Source organism: Rana temporaria, chromosome 3 (assembly GCF_905171775.1).
Source record: "Rana temporaria chromosome 3, aRanTem1.1, whole genome shotgun sequence".
Lineage (NCBI taxonomy): Eukaryota > Metazoa > Chordata > Amphibia > Anura > Ranidae > Rana > Rana temporaria.
Genome location: NC_053491.1, coordinates 460,724,074 through 460,743,152, shown reverse-complemented (window position 1 = coordinate 460,743,152; position 19,079 = coordinate 460,724,074). Strand labels below are relative to the sequence as shown.

The window sequence follows — 19,079 nt, the reverse complement described above, 5'->3', positions numbered from 1 at the left end:
GGAGTACATCACGGGACACAGAGCTCCCACCCCTCTTATGGGAAACATTTTGGGAGGCATACTGCTTGCTACAAAACTGAGGTACTCCTCCTATGGGAGGGGGTTATATAGGGAGGGGCACTTCCTGTTTGAGATTGCCAGTGTCCATCACCTGAAGGTACTCCATATAACCCACATAGTAATGAATATGCCGCTCTGTGTCCCGTGATGTACTCCAAGAAAAGGATTTTACAGGTAAGCTGTATTAAAAATCCCTTTTTTTATAGCACTGATCGCTATAAAAATGCCAATGGTCCCAAAAATGTGTCAAAAGTGTCCGAAGTGTCCGCCATAATGTCGCAGTACCGAAAAAAAATCGCTGATCGCCGCCATTACTAGTAAAAGAAAAATATATTAAAAAAAATGCCATAAAACTACCCCCTTTTTTGTAAACGCTATAACTTTTGCGCAAACCAATCAATAAACGTTTATTGGGATTTTTTTTTTTTACGAAAAATATGTAGAAGAATACGTATCGGGCTAAACTGAGGAAAAAAATAGTTTTTTTTTATATATTTTTGGGGATATTTATTATAGCAAAAAGTAAAAAATATAATTTTTTTTCAAAATTGTCGCTCTATTTTTGTTTATAGTGCAAAAACTAAAAACCGCAGAGGTAATCAAATACCACGAAAAGAAAGCTCTATTTGTGGGAAAAAAAGGACGCCAATTTTGTTTGGGAGCCACGTTGCACGACCGCGCAATTGTCCGTTAAAGCGACGCAGTGCCGAATCACAAAAAGTGCTCTGGTCTTTGACCAGCAATATGGTCCGGGGGTTAAGTGGTTAACGGAGGGCTGGGGGGTTTGGGGAGCAGCTTTTTAATTTTTATTTTTTTTATTCCTTTAATGCAAATTGAGGTACGAAAAAAAAACTTTTTGACTTTATAACTACTGTAATGTTGTGGGTTGCTATTTTCACATTCTACAGCCCCATATTTATAGGGATTTTCTGGTGTTTCCTCTCGGTTATAGTGGATGTCTGGTGTCTGTGAGTGGCCTGGTGTCCTCTCGGTCCATGTGTGACATGAAGAGCACGTACACCCAGCAGCGGCGAGCGCGTCCTCACGGTAAGCATTATACCTTTCCTGCAGCAGCAGAATCCATGTGGGCGCTGACCCTCAATCTTCTCTCTACAGACAACTTCCTGCCACCCGGTGTCTCCATCAAGGTGATCCTGACCCAACCCGCCAACCTAACATCAGTATCAGTCTATTTGGACCTGACACTGGGCCCCTACCCTCTGGGGCTGCTTCCAGGGGCCACTGTGCTAATGCAAGGACTAGAGAGGAAAATGTCCAGGTATCGTATAACACAGCTGTGTTAGCTAACAGGGCTTTCTCGTATTTCTTCTGCAGCTGCAGGGTCATATGCTGATGTCATGTCTATTTACATTTCATGTGACTCATAAAGATCAGCTGGCTCGTTGGTCTAGGGGTATGATTCTCGCTTTGGGTGCGAGAGGTCCCGGGTTCAAATCCCGGACGAGCCCTACTTTTATTTAAAACAATCTTTTTTAAATGAAATGCAAGGCTGCTTTTGTTGACCTCCTTCTGAAAACAAAAATTGCCTGGCTGTCTCTGGCCTCAATACTTTGGGACAATGACCTGGGAGTAGTATGCAGATCTTAGGAAGAGAACCTAATCTGTATACTTGGAAAGTACTGGAGCCACTGGAAAAATATGACAGCCAGGGAAATTGGATTTGGGATTCTATCTTCCTTATTTCATTTCTCCTTAACCCACTTCAAGACAACGTCAATTCTGACATTTGTTGTTTGCAAGTTAAAATCAGTATTTTTTTTGCTGGAAAATTACTTAGAACCCCCAAACATATTTTATATATATATATATATATATATATATATATATATATATATATATATATATATATATATATATATATATATTGTTTAGCAAAAAAAGGGGGGTTATTGCAATATTTTATGTCGCACTGTATTTGTGCAGCGGTCTTTCAAACGCAATTTTTTGGGAAAAAATTCAGCTGAACTCGCACAATTTCATTTACGCATGTGAGTCCCGACTTCAGGGGGCGATTTCGAAGAAACATCTGTGTGCGGGTTTCTGCACAGAGGTCTATGGAAATCGTACCCCGACGTTGCCAAAAGTAGTACAAAAACGACTTTTTGGAATCGGCGCAGCGCCACAAATGCGGTGTCGCACCAATTTGAAATGGTGCAATTGCCTCTGATTTATGTCAAATTGCTCCAATGTGAACCGGGGCTCAATTAATAAAAAAAAAAAAAATGCATTTTATATACAACTTTATAGATCGGACCAAAATGAGGGGGACAGAGGAACTTTGTTCCAAATCAGGGACAGTTGGAAGCTATGGTTCAGCGTTCAACTTTAACCACTTCCCATCCCAGCCATAGTCATATGACGTCTGCAGGAGGGATCTCCCTTCCTGGGCGGGCATCATATGACGTCCTGGGCTTCCCGGCCGTCTAGGGGGCGCGCCTGCGCCACTCAGGATCCAGTGCGCGTGCAAAATACAGAGGAGCCAAAGGAATGCATTATGGGAGTTGGATGCAACTTGTTGGTAGCAAGCGTTAGACGTGCACTGCCGAAAAATGTGTTCTTTTTCATTTAATTCTTTTTTTTTGCTTTTTTCAGGAAATTCAGAAAATTCGGAAATTCGAAAATCCACATTTTCAGATTTCCAGAATTTTCAAATTCAGAATTTTCAAATTCAGAATTTTCACATTTCCGATTTTTCGTAATTTTAAATTTTCGTATTTTCATTCTTTAGAATTGTCAGATTTTCATTGTTATTTACGGATTTTTTTTTAATTTTTGAATTTCCGAAATTTCGATATTCCGAAATTTGAATTTTAGATTTCTGAAATTTAGAATTTCCGAATTTTCAAATTTCTGGAATTACGAATTACGAAATTCAAAATTTCGGAAATTCTAAATTTTAGAAATCCGAAAATTCAAATTTCGGAATATTGAAATTTCGGAAATTCAAAATTTCGGAAATTCTAACAAATCTTGTTTATGTTCTTCTTTTTGTCTATTCAGGTCTGGAAAAGTATATCTCCGCAGTGTGTCCACCACCTACATCAGGGTTCTGAGCCCTCCGACAGAGATCAGGTCTTTAATATGAGCCTAAGCATATAAGAATAACAAGGAGCTGTAATCGTAGAAGAGTCGGTGTGCCATAAACTAGTCCCCTTTCACACTTACACGACTTGTCTCACGATTTTGTACTGCAAGTCATTCTCCATGATTTTTATTGAAAACACCATTCATACTGACACGACTTTAAGTAGTGCCGACTTCAAAGTAGTCCCTGCACTACTTTGGTCCAACTTCCATGCGAGTTGATGTCCATAGACCTCAATGTTAAGCCCTCAAGTAGCATTCCAATCGTACCTGAATAATAGACATGATTTCAGTACGACTTTGTAAGCACAAGCAGCTTTTTGACCCTTGTCCCACCCAATCCTTTCAGCATAGTAGCCCCTCCCAAGCACATTTTTCCACCACACATTCACTTCCTGGTTATTCCCTCAGGAACAATGTGCTCCAAACAGGTAAAAATAAAAAGAGACGTCCTCGATAATGAGCAAATCATTCGATTTATCTGTGAGTGCCCAGCTCTTTATGATTTGTGTGACCCAAACTACAAAGACAAGATAAAAAACAAAGACAATATCCCACTGACTACCAATGAAGGGAACATTCTTTCCACTGACCACCAATGAAGGGAACATTCTTCTCACTGATCACCAATGACGGGGACATTCTTCCCACTGACCACCAATGAAGGGAACATTCTTCCCACTGACCACCAATGTAAGGAGCGTTCTTCTCACTGACCACCAATGTAAGGGACATCCTTCCCACTGACCACCAATGTAAGGGACATCCTTTCCACTGACCACCAATGTAAGGGACATTCTTCTCACTGACCACCAATGTAAGGGACATCCTTCCCACTGACCACCAATGTAAGGGACATCCTTTCCACTGACCACCAATGTAAGGAGCATTCTTCCCACTGATCACCAATGTAAGGGACATTCTTCCCACTGACCACCAATGTAAGGGACATTCTTCCCACTGACCCCCAATGTAAGGAGCATTCTTCCCACTGATCACCAATGTAAGGAACATTCTTCCCACTGACACCAATGTAAGGAGCATTCTTCCCACTGACACCAATGTAAGGAACATTCTTCCCACTGACCACCAATGTAAGGAGCATTCTTCTTATTCTTCATTATAGAGGACCCAAAATTGACCCCTATCTTCACGATTGGCAATGATGGGATGTACCCAATATCGACGTCTTCTCTCCCTCCGCTTATCCTCCTCTTCTTCCTCATGCACTGCTACTGCTGCAGCAGCAATGACAACTGTGGTGGCAGGAAAAAGAATTGCCTCACACCATGCATGTTTTCATTGGTTAATGCCAAAGTTGTGGGAAAGTCGAAGTTGTACTGATCCCAAATCGTGTCAAAATCGCGGCCGTAAAATCGCACGACTTTGAAGTCGTATAAGTGTGAAAGGGGCCTAAGTCCCCTTTCACATTGGTGCGACTTGTCCCACGATTTTGGACTGCAAAATCGCATGACAAGTCATTCTCCATGATTTTCAATGACTTCCATTCATATTGGCACGACTTTAAGTTGTGCTGACTTCAAAGTAGTCCCTGCACTACTTTGGTCCAACTTCCATGCGAGTTGATGTCCATAGACCTCAATGTTAAACCCTCAAGTAGCATTCAAATCGTACCTAAATAATATAGACGATTTCAGTATGACTTTGTAAGCACAAGCAGCTTTTTGACCCTTGTCCCACCCAATCCTTTCAACATGGTAGCCCCTCCCAAGCACATTTTTGTAGCGCACATTCACTTCCTGGTTATTCCCTCAGGAACAATGTGCTCCAAACAGCCCAAAAAAAGAGATGTCCTTGTCCTTGTCCTCCGCTTCTCCACCTTTTCTTCCTCATGCACTGCTGCAGCAGCAATGGCAACTGCTGTGGCAATATATTGAGTAGCAAACATTTTCTGTCACAACACACCACAACAACCAGGAAGCAAACAGGAACTGGAAACTATGGCAGGAAAAGGAATTACCTCACACCATGTATGTTTTCATTGGTTAATGCCAAAACAGGTAGTTTTTGGAAAGATCATTCAAAATTTGTGCAGTTAGTGGACTCCACTTTACCGTAGATTTGGACAGTAGGCCCGGCTAATGTTGATGGATTGGAAAGCCCAAACTTTTACTGTTTCAACAAAAGTGTATATGTGTATGTTACATTCTAAATGTATTGCGCATGTCCTTACAATAGAGGTAAACTGGAAACATATATGTTATTGATCGTTCACTTTCAATCATGGAACAATTTTATTCTTTCGGTTGGTGGACAAGTCGCTATCGAGCGGGAAAAAGTTGTTCGCACTGCAAACAGCTGAATTTCTATAGGAGTATGGGCAGCTTTAGAGTAGGTGCCACGTGGTGACTGTAGTCACCTTCTTTTCCCAAAAACCCTCAACTACCCACATCTCTTTTTAACCTGTAAAGCTGTCCCATTTGTACGCCCCCTACGGACCAAAGTCATTTTTACATTTCTACTATGTGCCAGTTTATTTGGCACTAAATTGGTCATTATTTAAGGCTCGGTGCACACATATGCGGGTTCCTGTTAATACATTTTGCCGGTGCATTTTGCGTTTTTTTTTTTTTACATGCATTTTTGGAAGGTATCTGTTATGTGGGAGAAACCAGCAAAAAAGCATCAAAAACATGTTTCTTCAATTTGCGATCCAACTGTTGTCACCCTCTCACCAAGCTGCTTGGTGATGGTCTTGTAGCCCAGTGGTCATCAACCCTATCCTCAGGGCCCACTAACAGGCCAGATTTTATGTATTACTTTGGGGAGATGCAGACTAGAATACTGCAATCACTGAGCAGCAAATTATATCACCTGTGATGCATTTCAGTTATCTTGCAAACCTGGCCTGTTAGTGAGTCCTGCGGACAGGGTTGATGACCGCTGCTGTAGCCCATTCCAGCCTTGTGTAAGTCTACAATCTTGTCTCTGACATCCTTGGACAGCTCTTTGATCTTGGCCATGGTGGAGAGATTGATTGCTTTTGTGGACAGGTGTCTTTTTATACAGGTAACAAGCTTTCGACGCAAACGACTTACGCAAACGAGGTAATCAACAAAAAATTCTACGCTGGCCCGACGTCCATACTTAACATTGGCTGCGCCTCATATAGCAGGGGTAACTTTACGCCGAGAAAAGCCTAACGTAAACAGCGTATCTGTACTGCGACGGCCGGGCGTACGTTCGTGAATAGGCATATCTAGCTGATTTATATATTCTAGGCGTAAATCAGCGTACACGCCCCTAGAGGCCAGCGTAAATATGCAGTTAAGATACGACGGCGTAGGAGACTTATGCTGGTCGTATCTTAGAGAAATTCTGGCGTATCTGATTCTTTGAATCAGGCGCCAAGATGAGACGCATCAGACTCAGAGATACGACAGCGTATCTGGAGATACGCCGTCGTATCTCCTTCGTGAATCTGGGCCACGATTGAATTATGCAACGAGAATTATGTGATGACAGGCTGTTGTCGGAAAATCCGACCGTTTGTATGCTCCATCGGACAATTGTCGGGTTTTCCGCCAACAAACGTGGGATAGCATGCTTTAAAATTGTCCGCCAACAAATGTGTGTTGTCGGATTATCCGATTGTGTATACAAAAGTCCGTCGGACAAAACTCCAAAAGTACAAACACGCATGCTCAGAAGCAATGCTCACCATAACACAACATTAGCAGAAGTTGCACAAAGGGTGGCGCTAAAGAGCTGAAAAAACACAACGTTTTGTGTTGGTTGGCCGACAATTATTTGCTGTTTGTAAGCAAGACAAGTTCCTGGCCAACGACCTTTGGACAAAAGTTCTACGTTTTGTCCGATGAAAATCCGATCGTGTGTACGAGGCTTTAAAATGTCGGTGGCTGAAGATGCAAGGATTTTAGTTTTAGCATGGACTTCCACTTTAAGTCTCACTTTGATTGAATTATGTGATACTTGCTTTCTTGGTTGCTGATTTTGTTATTCTACCTTAAATCTTCTCTGTGTTTTTGTTCCCCCACATGCTGTGTACAGTGACAGTGGTCACCCAGCTCCACCTCTTGTGCTATTCAGACAACTCTCTGGTTTGCCTTCATCCCAGCGCGCCGTGTGCTCAGTGACCTGTGTCCTCGGTGTCACCTTGTCCTGGGACTGCTCCATGTGTTGCAGCACATTCTCCCAGGTAAGCATATTAGATCTTCTCTCCAATTACAGTGCCCACACTCTGTTCAAACCCTTCTTTGTAGCTAGAAAAAAATTGATCACTTTCAATCGATGTTCTTTATCTACTTAAGGACCGGAAGGATTTGCCCCCTTAATGACCAGGCCTTTTTTTGTGATACGGCACTGCGTCACTTTAATTGACTGTCGTGTAAAAAAAACGTTTTTTCATTTACTTTTTGCTATAATGAATATCCCCAAAAAATATAAAAAAAAAACACATGTATTCATCAGTTTATGCCAGGGGTCTCCAAACTTTCTAAACGAGAGTCCAGTTTACTGTCCTGACAGTAAAGGGGGCAGACTGTGGCCACTGGGAGTAGAAAAGGTCCCAACGTCAGCGGAAAAAATCAATGCCCCATCCTTAGTGTCAGGGGGAGGAATAGTGACTCAATTGTTGGTGTCATTGGGAGGAATTGTGTCCCAATGTTGGTGTCAGTGGGAGGAACTGTTCCCCATTGTTGGTGTCATTGGGAGGAATTGTGCCCCAATGTTGGTGTCAGTGGGAGGAACTGTGCCCCAATGTTGGTGTCGGTGGGAGGAATTGTGCCCCAATGTTGGTGTCAGTGGGAGGAATTGTGCCCCAATGTTGGTGTCAGTGGGAGGAATTGTGCCCCAATGTTGGTGTCCGTGGGAGGAATTGTGCCCCAATGTTGGTGTCAGTGGGAGGAATTGTGCCCCAATGTTGGTGTCCGTGGGAGGAATTGTGCCCCAATTGGTGTCATTGGGAGGAATTGTGCCCCAATGTTGGTGTCCGTGGGAGGAATTGTGCCCCAATGTTGGTGTCAGTGGGAGGAATTGTGCCAAAATGTTGGCGTCAGTGGAAGGAATTGTGCCCCAATGTTGGTGTCAGTGGGAGGAACTGTGCCCCAATGTTGGTGTCGGTGGGAGGAATTGTGCCCCAATGTTGGTGTCAGTGGGAGGAACTGTGCCCCAATGTTGGTGTCGGTGGGAGGAATTGTGCCCCAATGTTGGTGTCAGTGGGAGGAATTGTGCCCCAATGTTGGTGTCAGTGGGAGGAATTGTGCCCCAATGTTGGTGTCAGTGGGAGGAATTGTGCCCCAATGTTGGTGTCCGTGGGAGGAATTGTGCCCCAATGTTGGTGTCAGTGGGAGGAATTGTGCCCCAATGTTGGTGTCCGTGGGAGGAATTGTGCCCCAATTGGTGTCATTGGGAGGAATTGTGCCCCAATGTTGGTGTCCGTGGGAGGAATTGTGCCCCAATGTTGGTGTCAGTGGGAGGAATTGTGCCAAAATGTTGGCGTCAGTGGGAGGAATTGTGCCCCAATGTTGGTGTCCGTGGGAGGAATTGTGCCGCAATGTCGGTGTCCGTGTGAGGAATTGTGCCCCAATGTTGGTGTCCGTGGTAGGAATTGTGCCCCAATGTTGGTGTCCGTGGTAGGAATTGTGCCCCAATGTTGGTGTCCGTGGGAGGAATTGTGCCCCAATGTTGGTGTCCGTGGGAGGAATTGTGCCCCATCATTGGTGTCATCGGGCCCAATGTTGGTGTCAGTGGGAGGAATTGTGCCCCAATGTTGGTGTCAGTGGGAGGAATTGTGCCCCAATGTTGGTGTCAGTGGGAGGAATTGTGCCCCAATGTTGGTGTCAGTGGGAGGAATTGTGCCCCAAAGTTGGTGTCCTTGGGAGGAATTCTGCCCCAATGTTGGTCTCAGTGGGAGGAATTGTGCCCCAATGTTGGTGTCAGTGGGCGGAACTGTGCTCCATTAATGGCATCATTGGGCCCAAATGTTGATATCATTGGGAGGAATTGTGCCCCAATGTTGGTGTCAGTGGGCGGAACTGTGCTCCATTATTGGCGTTTACAACCACTTAACATTTTTGATCAATGAGTAATTTATTGTTTTGTGTATGGCCATCATTTGTTGGGATTGTACAATCAGATTGTAATGGATGTGAGCAGCTTAAGGTCAACCTGTGCTTTGCATATGCCTAACTGCTCTTCATACTCCCACCTCCCCTCCTGGTACAATGGTCAGTAAAGTGTCTGATTCTTCTAGTGGTGTGTGATTTGCATGGTACTGTTTGTCCACTTAAACCTGACGGCCACCATCTGTTCTCTTTCTGTCTCCAGGGATTGTGTGAACGTTCGCCTCTCTGCACCTCTCAGTCCGGAGTCTTCCGAGCAAATGCTTGGTGAGTACAACACTAACTTCCCCCCAATATTTTCTGATAGAGCTAAAGAAGCCCATTATTAAAATGTAGGCCACGTTGCTGAGCCTGCAGGTGTTCCCGGAGTTCTTTATCCTCCTTTCACCACTTGGGGTTGATTTACAGAGCGGATAACGTTATTTGCTCAGTTTTATTTTCCCTCGTTTCTCAGTACCACAGCCCGCATTGCCTGCATTATGCAACCCATTCATAAAATGTAGGCCATGCTGCTGAGCCCGCAGGTGTTCCTGGAGTTCTCTCGGTCTAATGCCGCAGAGAGCGCTCTGTGATTGGAGGCCGTACTGCTTCATCGTGACCTTTTGGTGAAAGTAAAATTCAATCGATGTCCACTATGGCCATTGTAACCCTGCTTGGTCTCTTTCTTAAAGCTGAAGTCTAGTATAAAATAAAGGTTTTGGGTATATAGGGCCAGTCACATAACTATCCACTAATGAAGATTATCCTGCCTCCTGCTGGTTACTGTTAAAAAAATCTCCTTTCAGTGAGGCCAGATCCACTCAGTGAGGATTTTCTGGAGCTGCAGGGTTTAAGACAGGGCCATTATAATGCAAGGGCACTGCCCAGGGGCCCCCGGTACTTGGGGGGGGGGGGACGATAATCTTGCATTACATCATACTGTCCCGGATTTGCTGGAATAGTCATGCTTTTTACTAAACTGTCCGGATATGGTCGTGTCTTGGGAAGCGCTCCAGAACCATACTGTGCCCTCCTGGCCCCCCTGTACTGTGCCCTTCTGCATTTCACCCTGTACTGTGCCCTTCTGCATTCCACCCTGTACTGTGCCCTTCTGCATTCCACCCTGTACTGTGCCCTTCTGCATTCCCCCCTGTACTGTGCCCTTCTGCATTCCCCCCTGTACTGTGCCCTTCTGCATTCCCCCTGTACTGTGCCCTTCTGCATTCCCCCCTGTACTGTGCCCTTCTGCATTCCCCCCTGTACTGTGCCCTTCTGCATTCCCCCCTGTACTGTGCCCTTCTGTATTCCCCCCTGTACTGTGCCCTTCTGCATCCCCCCCTGTACTGTGCCCTTCTGCATCCCCCCCTGTACTGTGCCCTTCTGCATTCCCCCCTGTACTGTGCCCTTCTGCATTCCCCCCTGTACTGTGCCCTTCTGCATTCCCCCCTGTACTGTGCCCTTCTGTATTCCCCCCTGTACTGTGCCCTTCTGCATCCCCCCCTGTACTGTGCCCTTCTGCATCCCCCCCTGTACTGTGCCCTTCTGCATCCCCCCCTGTACTGTGCCCTTCTGCATTCCCCCCTGTACTGTGCCATTCTGCATTCCCCCCTGTACTGTGCCCTCCTGGCCCCCCTGTACTGTGCCCTTCTGCATTCCACCCTGTACTGTGCCCTTCTGCATTCCACCCTGTACTGTGCCCTTCTGCATTCCACCCTGTACTGTGCCCTTCTGCATTCCACCCTGTACTGTGCCCCTCTGCATTCCACCCTGTACTGTGCCCCTCTGCATTGCCCCTCTGTACTGTGCCCTTCTGCACCCCCCCCCCCGTATGAATATATGTTTAAATCTATCAACTTCTTATACTTTATTCCTTGAAAGTAGGTGTGTAAATTAGGGCAAGCTGGTGGGGCCCAAGCACATTACTTTGCCCAGAGGACCATGATGCTATTAAGACGGACCTGGTTTAAAGGGTCACTAAAGGAAATTTTTTAGCTAAATAGCTTCCTTTACCTTACTGAAGTACTGGTTTCATGTCCTCATTGTTCGTTTTTGCTTTGAAGTAGCAAAATTCTGCTGTGATCTTCACACTTCCTGGTTGCCTGTTTCCTTATAACCATCATACTGGGAGCTTTCTCACGGTGGTCTAAGCTGTCATTACATTACTGTGTGTCTAAAACTCCTCTGAACCAATCAGATTCATTTTAAAAACAAAAACTGCCTTGGATTTGTTTGTTTTTGTTCTGTGAGTCTTCCCGACTCACCTCTCACCCGGAACTTCATGTATGTACCTTTAAAACCGAAAGTTAAACTAGAGGCACATTATATGATAGATTAAATTAAATTTTTAATCATTTTTAAAAGGAATCAGTTAACTTTTATGTCTCTATACCCAAAAAACAGTCATTTCAGCAAAAACATTTTTTTCCTTTAGTGACCCTTTAAGAGCAGTGGCTGCAAGAGAAAAGGAGTATGTGGGGTGCACCTTACCCTTCCTCCTCCACTCAGAAAACATATTTTCGCAGGATACAGTGTTCTGTGAATGGACAAGGCGAGAGGAGAAGGCCATAATCTCCTTTTGTCCATTCACAGAACACTTTGCATTTCGTAAAAAGAATACAAAAGGTTTTCTCAGTGAAAGAGAGAGCTCTCTGTTGTATGTCATTTCCTGTTAGAGGGTGGCAATGCTAGGCTGAGTTCTGAGGAATTCCAGCATTGTCACCCTTTTGTCAGCTGTTTCCACAAGCACTCCAGCACATCACGTTGGTGCTGGGGAGGGGGCATGGACAGGACTGTTTTCTCCCCTGATGGACAAGCTGTTAGCATTTCCTTTAGCCACGAGACCCAATCAGCCGTCACCAACGGTTATTCCGTGCAGTCCGGCTCCCAAGTGCTGTGCCTGGTAACTGCCAATAGCACACCCTCCATGAAGTGCAACTCTGTTCGGCGATGTAGTATGTCCATTGCCTGCACTGCACACCAACTTAGAAAGGCAAGTGACTCTGTTTTTTAATTATTTTTATTTTTTTACAAAGCAACTCTAAAGGGCTTTTTAACTTTCCCTTTGGAAGTGTTGAGGGCTGCTAGTAAGATATGCCTGTAGTTGTACTTAAGCTACAAATCTAAATACATAAAAAAGTGTATATATCTATGCACTGTATGTATATATTTAGGGAGACTGATAGGTGGGTAGCGACAGGGCCAAGACAAGGGGTGGGCAAAGGGGACGGCTGCCCTGGGCGTAGCGTCTATTGCAGGAATGGGGGTGCCGGAAGTTCCTTCTACTTTAAGGCTGACAGGAGAAGCGACAGCGGCATTACTACTTCTGTCAGCCCAGCGCTGGAAGCAGCAAGGAGGAGGAGGAGAGAGCCAGGAGGAGGTGCAGACTGTGCTCTCTCTCTTCCACTTCCCTCCTCCTAGGCTTTCACATAATTTACATTACACAGCCCCCCACAGTTTGTTACACAAACACCCCCCTAACAGTTCTGGACCCCCTGCATGTTACACTGGGGGAGACGTAACATGCAGGCCGCTTCGGCCCACCGGGCATATGCCCGGTATGCCCTATGGCCAGTCCGGGCCTGGGTTGAAGTATATAATATAGAGCACAGTGTTCAATGTGGAGCAGTGAGGGTATGTCATGTACTGCACAGCATACATAATAGAGCTCTCTTATTACTGTGATAAAGACTTTCCATGCATTGTAAATATTTTCTGGGTTGTGTACTGGACTCGGCGCTGACCTGTTCACCATCCTATTATTTATCTCCAGTGTGAAGGCAGAGGACGGCTCAGGGGAGGTCCAGCTGTACCTCCAGGATGACGCGGTCTGTCTGCTCCTGGCCGTGCCCAACAGCCTCTGGGAGGCGCTGAAGAGACAAGTTCTGGCTAGAGGAAAATTAACCGTGAGGACTCGCGGCAGAAGTGAACTGCCGGTAGGTTTCAATTTTTTTTTTTTATTATTCCAAAAGGGACTTTTATTAAATGTTTTAACGTTGTGCAGAGGAGTAAAATTCATGGAAACACCATCAGCTCTGCTCTATAGGTAATCAAGGACAGAAATATGTACAGAGATGTACAACCATTCAATGTACCCACTGACTTCAAATCATGATACATTTAAAGTGATCCTCTGCATTGCTCATACATTCACTTTAACCACTTAAGGACCGGAAGGGTTTGCCCCCTTAATGACCAGGCCATTTTTTGCGATACAGCACTGCGTCGCTTTAACTGACAATTGCGCGCTTGTGCGACAATGTACCCAAACAAAATGTATGTCCTTTTTCCCCCCACAAATGGAGCTTTCTTTCGGTGGTATCACCTCTGCGGTTTTTATCTTTTGCGCTATAAACAAAAGAGCAACAATTTTGAAAAAAAATAAATATATATTTTTTACTTTTTGCTACAATAAACATCCCCCCAAAAAATCAGTTTAGGCCGAAATGTATTCTTCTACATATTTTTGTTAAAAGAAAATCGCAATAAGCGTATATTGATTGGTTTGCGCAAATGTTATAGCATCTACAAAATAGGGGATAGAATTATGGCATTTTTATTATTTATTTTTTACTAGTAATGTCGGTGATCTGCGGTTTTTTTTTTTTTGTTAGCGGGTCTGCGACATTGCAGCGGAATGATCGGACACTTTTGAGATCACTGATTACTGTATAAATGTCATTGGCAGGGAACGGGTTAACACTAGGGGGCGATCAAGGGATTAAATGTTCCCTAGGGAGTTGTTTTGTGGGGGGGGGGGTGGGACTGACTGGAGGAGAGAGATTGCTGTTCCTGATCACTAGGAACAGCAGATCTCTCTCTACTCCCTTGACAGATTGGGGATCTGCCTGTTTACATTGTGGTTCCACCCTAAAGTTTACTGTGGTTCCACCCAAAAGTTTGCCATAGGTCTGTCCCCTGCTGCCCACTGTGGTTTCATCAAAAACTTTGTCATAGGTTTGGTTCCCTGGTGCTTACTGTCTGTGGTTCCACCCTAAAGTTTTTTATAGGTCTGGTACCCCCGCTGCCTACTGTGGTTCCACCCAAGAGTTTGTCAAATGTCTGGTCCCCTGCTGCCCACTGTGGTTCCATCAAAAAGTTTGTCATAGGTCTGTCCCCTGCTGCCCGCTGTGGTTCCATCAAAAAGTTTGTCATAGGTCTGTCCCCCGCTGCCCACTGTGGTTCCAATGTTTTCCATGGGTCTGGTTCCTGCTGCCTACTGTGGTTCCACCGAAAATTGGTCATAGGTCTGGTTCCCTGTATGAAGCTAAATTAGACACTTTGAAACATATGAAGACAGTATTTCTGGTTTTTTACTCTATGATACATGACTCTGTGAGTATTCTTAGCCGTGAACCCAGTGACCTCCTGAACCCATGTCAATCTTGGACATCCTCGGGACAACTGGACAAAACTCCATTCATACATACCTAACCTATTTCAAGATCTGTCTTTTGCTAGGCCATGTCATTAAATGATGACTTCAACCTTGTAAACCAAAGATCTTGATAAAAAGCCAAATTAATATAATTATTCTACATTCCCCCGTTGCCCACTGTGGTTGCACTGAAAATTGGTCATAGGTCTGGTTTCCCCGTTTCCCACTGTGGTTCCACTGAAAATTGGTCATAGGTCTGGTTTCCCCGTTGCCCACTGTGGTTGCACTGAAAATTGGTCATAGGTCTGGTTTCCCCGTTTCCCACTGTGGTTCCACTGAAAATTGGTCATAGGTCTGGTTCCCCCGTTTCCCACTGTGGTTCCACCCTAAGGTTTGCCATAGGTCTGGTCCCCCGCTGCCCACTGTGGTTGCATCAAAAAGTTTGTCATACGTCTGGTCCCCCGCTGCCCACTGTGGTTCCACCCTAAGGTTTGCTATAGGTTTGGCCCCTTGTCGTAGGTCTGGTCCCCTACTGCCCACTGTGAGTCACCCAAAAGTTTTTCATAGGTCTGGTCCCACTATGGTTCCGCCCAAAAGGTTTGTCATAGGTCTGGTCCCCCGCTGCCCACTGTGGTTCCTCCCGCCGATCCCAATGTCACCAGTTTTTTAAATCAAATTTATCTCATGAATCATTCTTACCTCCACAAACTGCTCCTTTCCATGCACTCTACCTCTCATAGAAACTCAGAATTATCTCCATAAATTTAAGGAGCAAAAAAAAACGTGCAAATCTTTGCAAATTGACACATAGATGATAAGAATCCATCAAATATGACACATGCATTTGTTTTACCAGATCTATGTGATACCTTTAGGTAGCCCTGTATGGATAAAGCATAGGTTTGTTGTAAAGCCCAGCTTCAGGTATAACACCCCCCCCCCCCCCACCCCTGATATTGAATGTGTCCAAATTACCGCTTGTTCCGCAGAGTGAAGAGCACAGTGAAGACTCCCTGATGGATCATGTGAGCCTCCTCATGTCCCGTCCAGCTGTGTCTCGTCCCCTGGTTGTGACATTCAGACAGACCGGCATTAGCGGAGCCCAAGCCTCAGGTAATGACTGCGGATCTGTACATGTGATTGCTAGAGATTACATGTGTACGTCAGCCTTCCCTTTTCTGTGGACGTAAAGAGATATCTAACCCTTTACAATCAGCGGGCAAGTCTGATCACCACCTTCATGTTCCATTGAGAGCTACAAGTCCGACTATGGAACTTTCATTCATTCATTTACAAATGTATGTGAATAACATGGAAGTCCCGGTGGACCCCATGCATTCATTTCAGAAGTGACTGGTGCTGTGGGGAAAAAGAATCCCAGCACGCTGTCACGGGGGAACTCTGTGGATGGGGAAGGGGTGGCATTGACCTGATCAAATGATCACTGAGAACCAATCACAGTAATCACATGACCATGATGCCTCTGGTGTTACAATCTAAGCCAGCGATCTCCAAACTACGGCCCTCCAGCTGTTGTGGAACTACATGTCCCAACTTTTCAACTTCAGAATGAGGGACAAATGAGCATACCCCCCATACGAAGTAATTCCGCGGATCAAAATTGTTGAGGGGGGGCGCGGATCAAAGTTGTTGAGCGGGGGCGTGGATCAAAGTTTTTGAGGGGGGGAAATTCCGTGGATCAGGGTTGTTGAGCGGGGGGGGGGGGTTCGCAGATCACAGCTTTTGAGCGGGGAGGGGGTTTGTCGCCCTTCGCGGGATCGTGGGGGGGGTGACGCGAATTCGCGGGATTTAACGGGAAACGCGGGACATTCCCACGAAATCCGGGACGGTTGGGAGGTATGGAATTGTAGTTTCTGAACAACTGGAGGGCCGTAGTTTGAAGACTCTCTTGATCTAAGCTAACTCCATCTTTTGCACCGCGTTACATATTACACCCTATATATGGGTGTAACATGTTGAAAAAGATGGAGTTAGCCTTTAACCCCTTGACACAGTCTGCACACATACACTATATTGTCATAAGTATTGGGACGCCTGCCTTTACACGCGCATGAACTTTAATAGCATCCCAGTCTTAGTCCGTAGGGTTCAATATTGAGTTGGCCCCTCTTTGCAGCTATAACAGTTCAACTCTTCTGGGAAGTCTGTCCACAAGGTTTAGGAGTGTGTCTATGGGAAGGTTTGAGCATTCATCCAGAAGCGCATTTGGGAGGTCAGGCACTGATGTGGACGAGAAGGCCTGGCTCGCAGTCTCCGCTGTATCCCAAAGGTGTTCTATCGGGTTGAGGTCAGGACTCTGTGCAGGCTAGTCAAGTTCCTCCACCCCAAACTCACTCATCTATGTCTTTATGGACCTTGCTTTGTGCACTAGTGTGCAGTCATGTTGGAACAGGAAGGGGTCTTCCCCAAACTGTTCCCACAAAGTTGGGAGCTTGAAATTGTCCAAAATGTCTTGCTATGCTTAAGAGTTCCCTTCACTGGAACTAAGGGGCCAAGCCCAACCCCTGAAAAACAACCCCACACCATAATCCACCCTCCACTAAATGATTTGAACCAGTACACGAAGCAAGGTCCATAAAGACATGGGGCCAGATTCAGATAGGTCAGCGGATCTGATTTACGTTACGCCGGCGTATTGTAAATCCCCCGGCGGAATTCAAATTCCGCAGCTAGGGGGTGTGTAACATTTAAATCAAGCGCGTCCCCGCACCGAACGAACTGCGCATGCGCCGTCCGCTAAATTTCCCAGCTTGCATTGCTCTAAATGACGTCGCTAGGACGTCATTGGTTTCGACGTGAACGTCAATTATGTCCATCCGTATTCGCGAACGACTTATGCAAACGACGTAAAAAATTCAAAATTCGACCCGGGAACGACGGCCATACTTAACATAGGATACGGCGCATATAGCAAGGGTAACTATACGCCGGAAAAAGCCGAACGCAAACGACGTAAAAAAAAATCGCCGGGCAGTCGTTCGTTTCTGAATCGGCGTAACTCCTCATTTGCATATTCATCGCGTATACAAACGGAAGCGCCACCTAGCGGCCAGCGTGAGATTGCAGCCTAAGGTCCGACGGTGTAAGTCACTTACACCTGTCGGATCTTAGGGAGATCTATGCGGAACCTGATTCTATGAATCAGGCGCATAGATCCGACCGACGGAACTCAGAGATATGACGGCGTATCAGGAGATACACCGTCGTATCTCTATCTGAATCTGGCCCAGTGATTAGCAATTTTGGGATGGAGGAACTAACCTCAACTTGATGTACAATGAAGTTGGAGACATTCCAACAGCCATTTTGTACAAGAAAGTGGCTTTATATGTGCGTTGTTCACTTAAAGCAGAACTAAACCCATCAATTTAAGGGTTTCAAAAAAAGTTACATTCCTGGCATGGCGGGAGTGCTGTCACATTGGTTGTGCTCTCAACCAAACTGTCAAACCATCCAATGGCTGGAGTCATAATTGATCACATGAGCTGCATTATGGCAGTTGCAGATCAAACCGAGGCCAAGATGACAGCTTCCATGGCTGAAATGGATAAGAGGGTTTGGTTCAGCTTTAAATTTGAGGAAATGGATGGGGTCAGAAGAGTACAATAAGGTGGTTAGGAGTGACAAAGGTGGAACATCGTAATGGGAATTTTATAGGTTCCTTTTTTATTCAATGTGGAGCCTTTTAACTGTACATTTCGATGTTATGTCTTCTGCTCTGTACTTGATAATGATTGGTGCATACTTTGTTTCCCCTCCCCCACAGTGGCCCAGCTTACCAGATTCACCCGAGGGGACAGAGAATACGTGACCCGCGTGCCGCCACCTCCCACTCTGACCTGTCTGCAGCTGCAGGAAGTGGAGCCCCGCGACTTGTGTTGCCTGATCAGAGAGCGCCAATCACGTGGCAGTTAGATCTGCACACCTTCCAGATGTGTATTTTCTTCTAGATTAATCAGGAATTTTACCGAATGTATATTTTTGTTATAAAGCAACATTTATTCTTTGTTAAAGATGATCTAATATATTTATATGGCAAATTATATTGTCAGTTTGTGTAATATATTCATTTTATACCTTAATAAGGGCTGTCATAATACTTTATCGAATGGGTATGTGCCTTTCTTATATAGGAACAAACAGGATAGTCTTTAACACAGGGCAACAGGGGCCCAGTCATTGTAGTGAGGCCCAAAGCAGCTTCCCCTTGAGCCCACGCTGCCCGCAAATTGATAAGTGGATTTGGGATGGCCCAATCAATATTAAAGACGCAGGAGTTTAGTGAAAGGGTGGCGGAGTTACTTTATATTTTTACTAGTGCTGTCAAACGATTAAAATTTTTAATCGCGTTTAATCGCATTAATGTCATAGTTAACTCACGATTAATCGCTCTAATTTATGACGAATTTCCCCACAAATATCGCACAATTCTGCAA

At 45.2% G+C, this 19,079-nt stretch overlaps 1 protein-coding gene and 1 non-coding gene across 2 annotated transcripts in view; both read left to right on the top strand.

Annotated features, from left to right (window-relative positions):
- Window positions 1-18,686, top strand: part of CTC1 (CST telomere replication complex component 1) — a 126,379-nt gene extending 107,693 nt beyond the window's left edge. The window contains exons 17-24 of the mRNA XM_040346774.1: window positions 1,013-1,107; window positions 1,177-1,339; window positions 3,082-3,153; window positions 7,198-7,345; window positions 9,475-9,536; window positions 13,018-13,180; window positions 15,612-15,735; window positions 18,410-18,686. Of these exons, the coding sequence (XP_040202708.1) occupies window positions 1,013-1,107; window positions 1,177-1,339; window positions 3,082-3,153; window positions 7,198-7,345; window positions 9,475-9,536; window positions 13,018-13,180; window positions 15,612-15,735; window positions 18,410-18,558 (976 nt within the window). The 3' untranslated portion in view covers window positions 18,559-18,686. The remainder of the gene's footprint in view (window positions 1-1,012; window positions 1,108-1,176; window positions 1,340-3,081; window positions 3,154-7,197; window positions 7,346-9,474; window positions 9,537-13,017; window positions 13,181-15,611; window positions 15,736-18,409) is intronic.
- On the top strand, window positions 1,458-1,529 carry TRNAP-UGG. The gene has a single exon. It is a non-coding gene; the product is annotated as a tRNA-Pro (tRNA).
- Window positions 18,687-19,079: the final 393 nt, after the last annotated feature.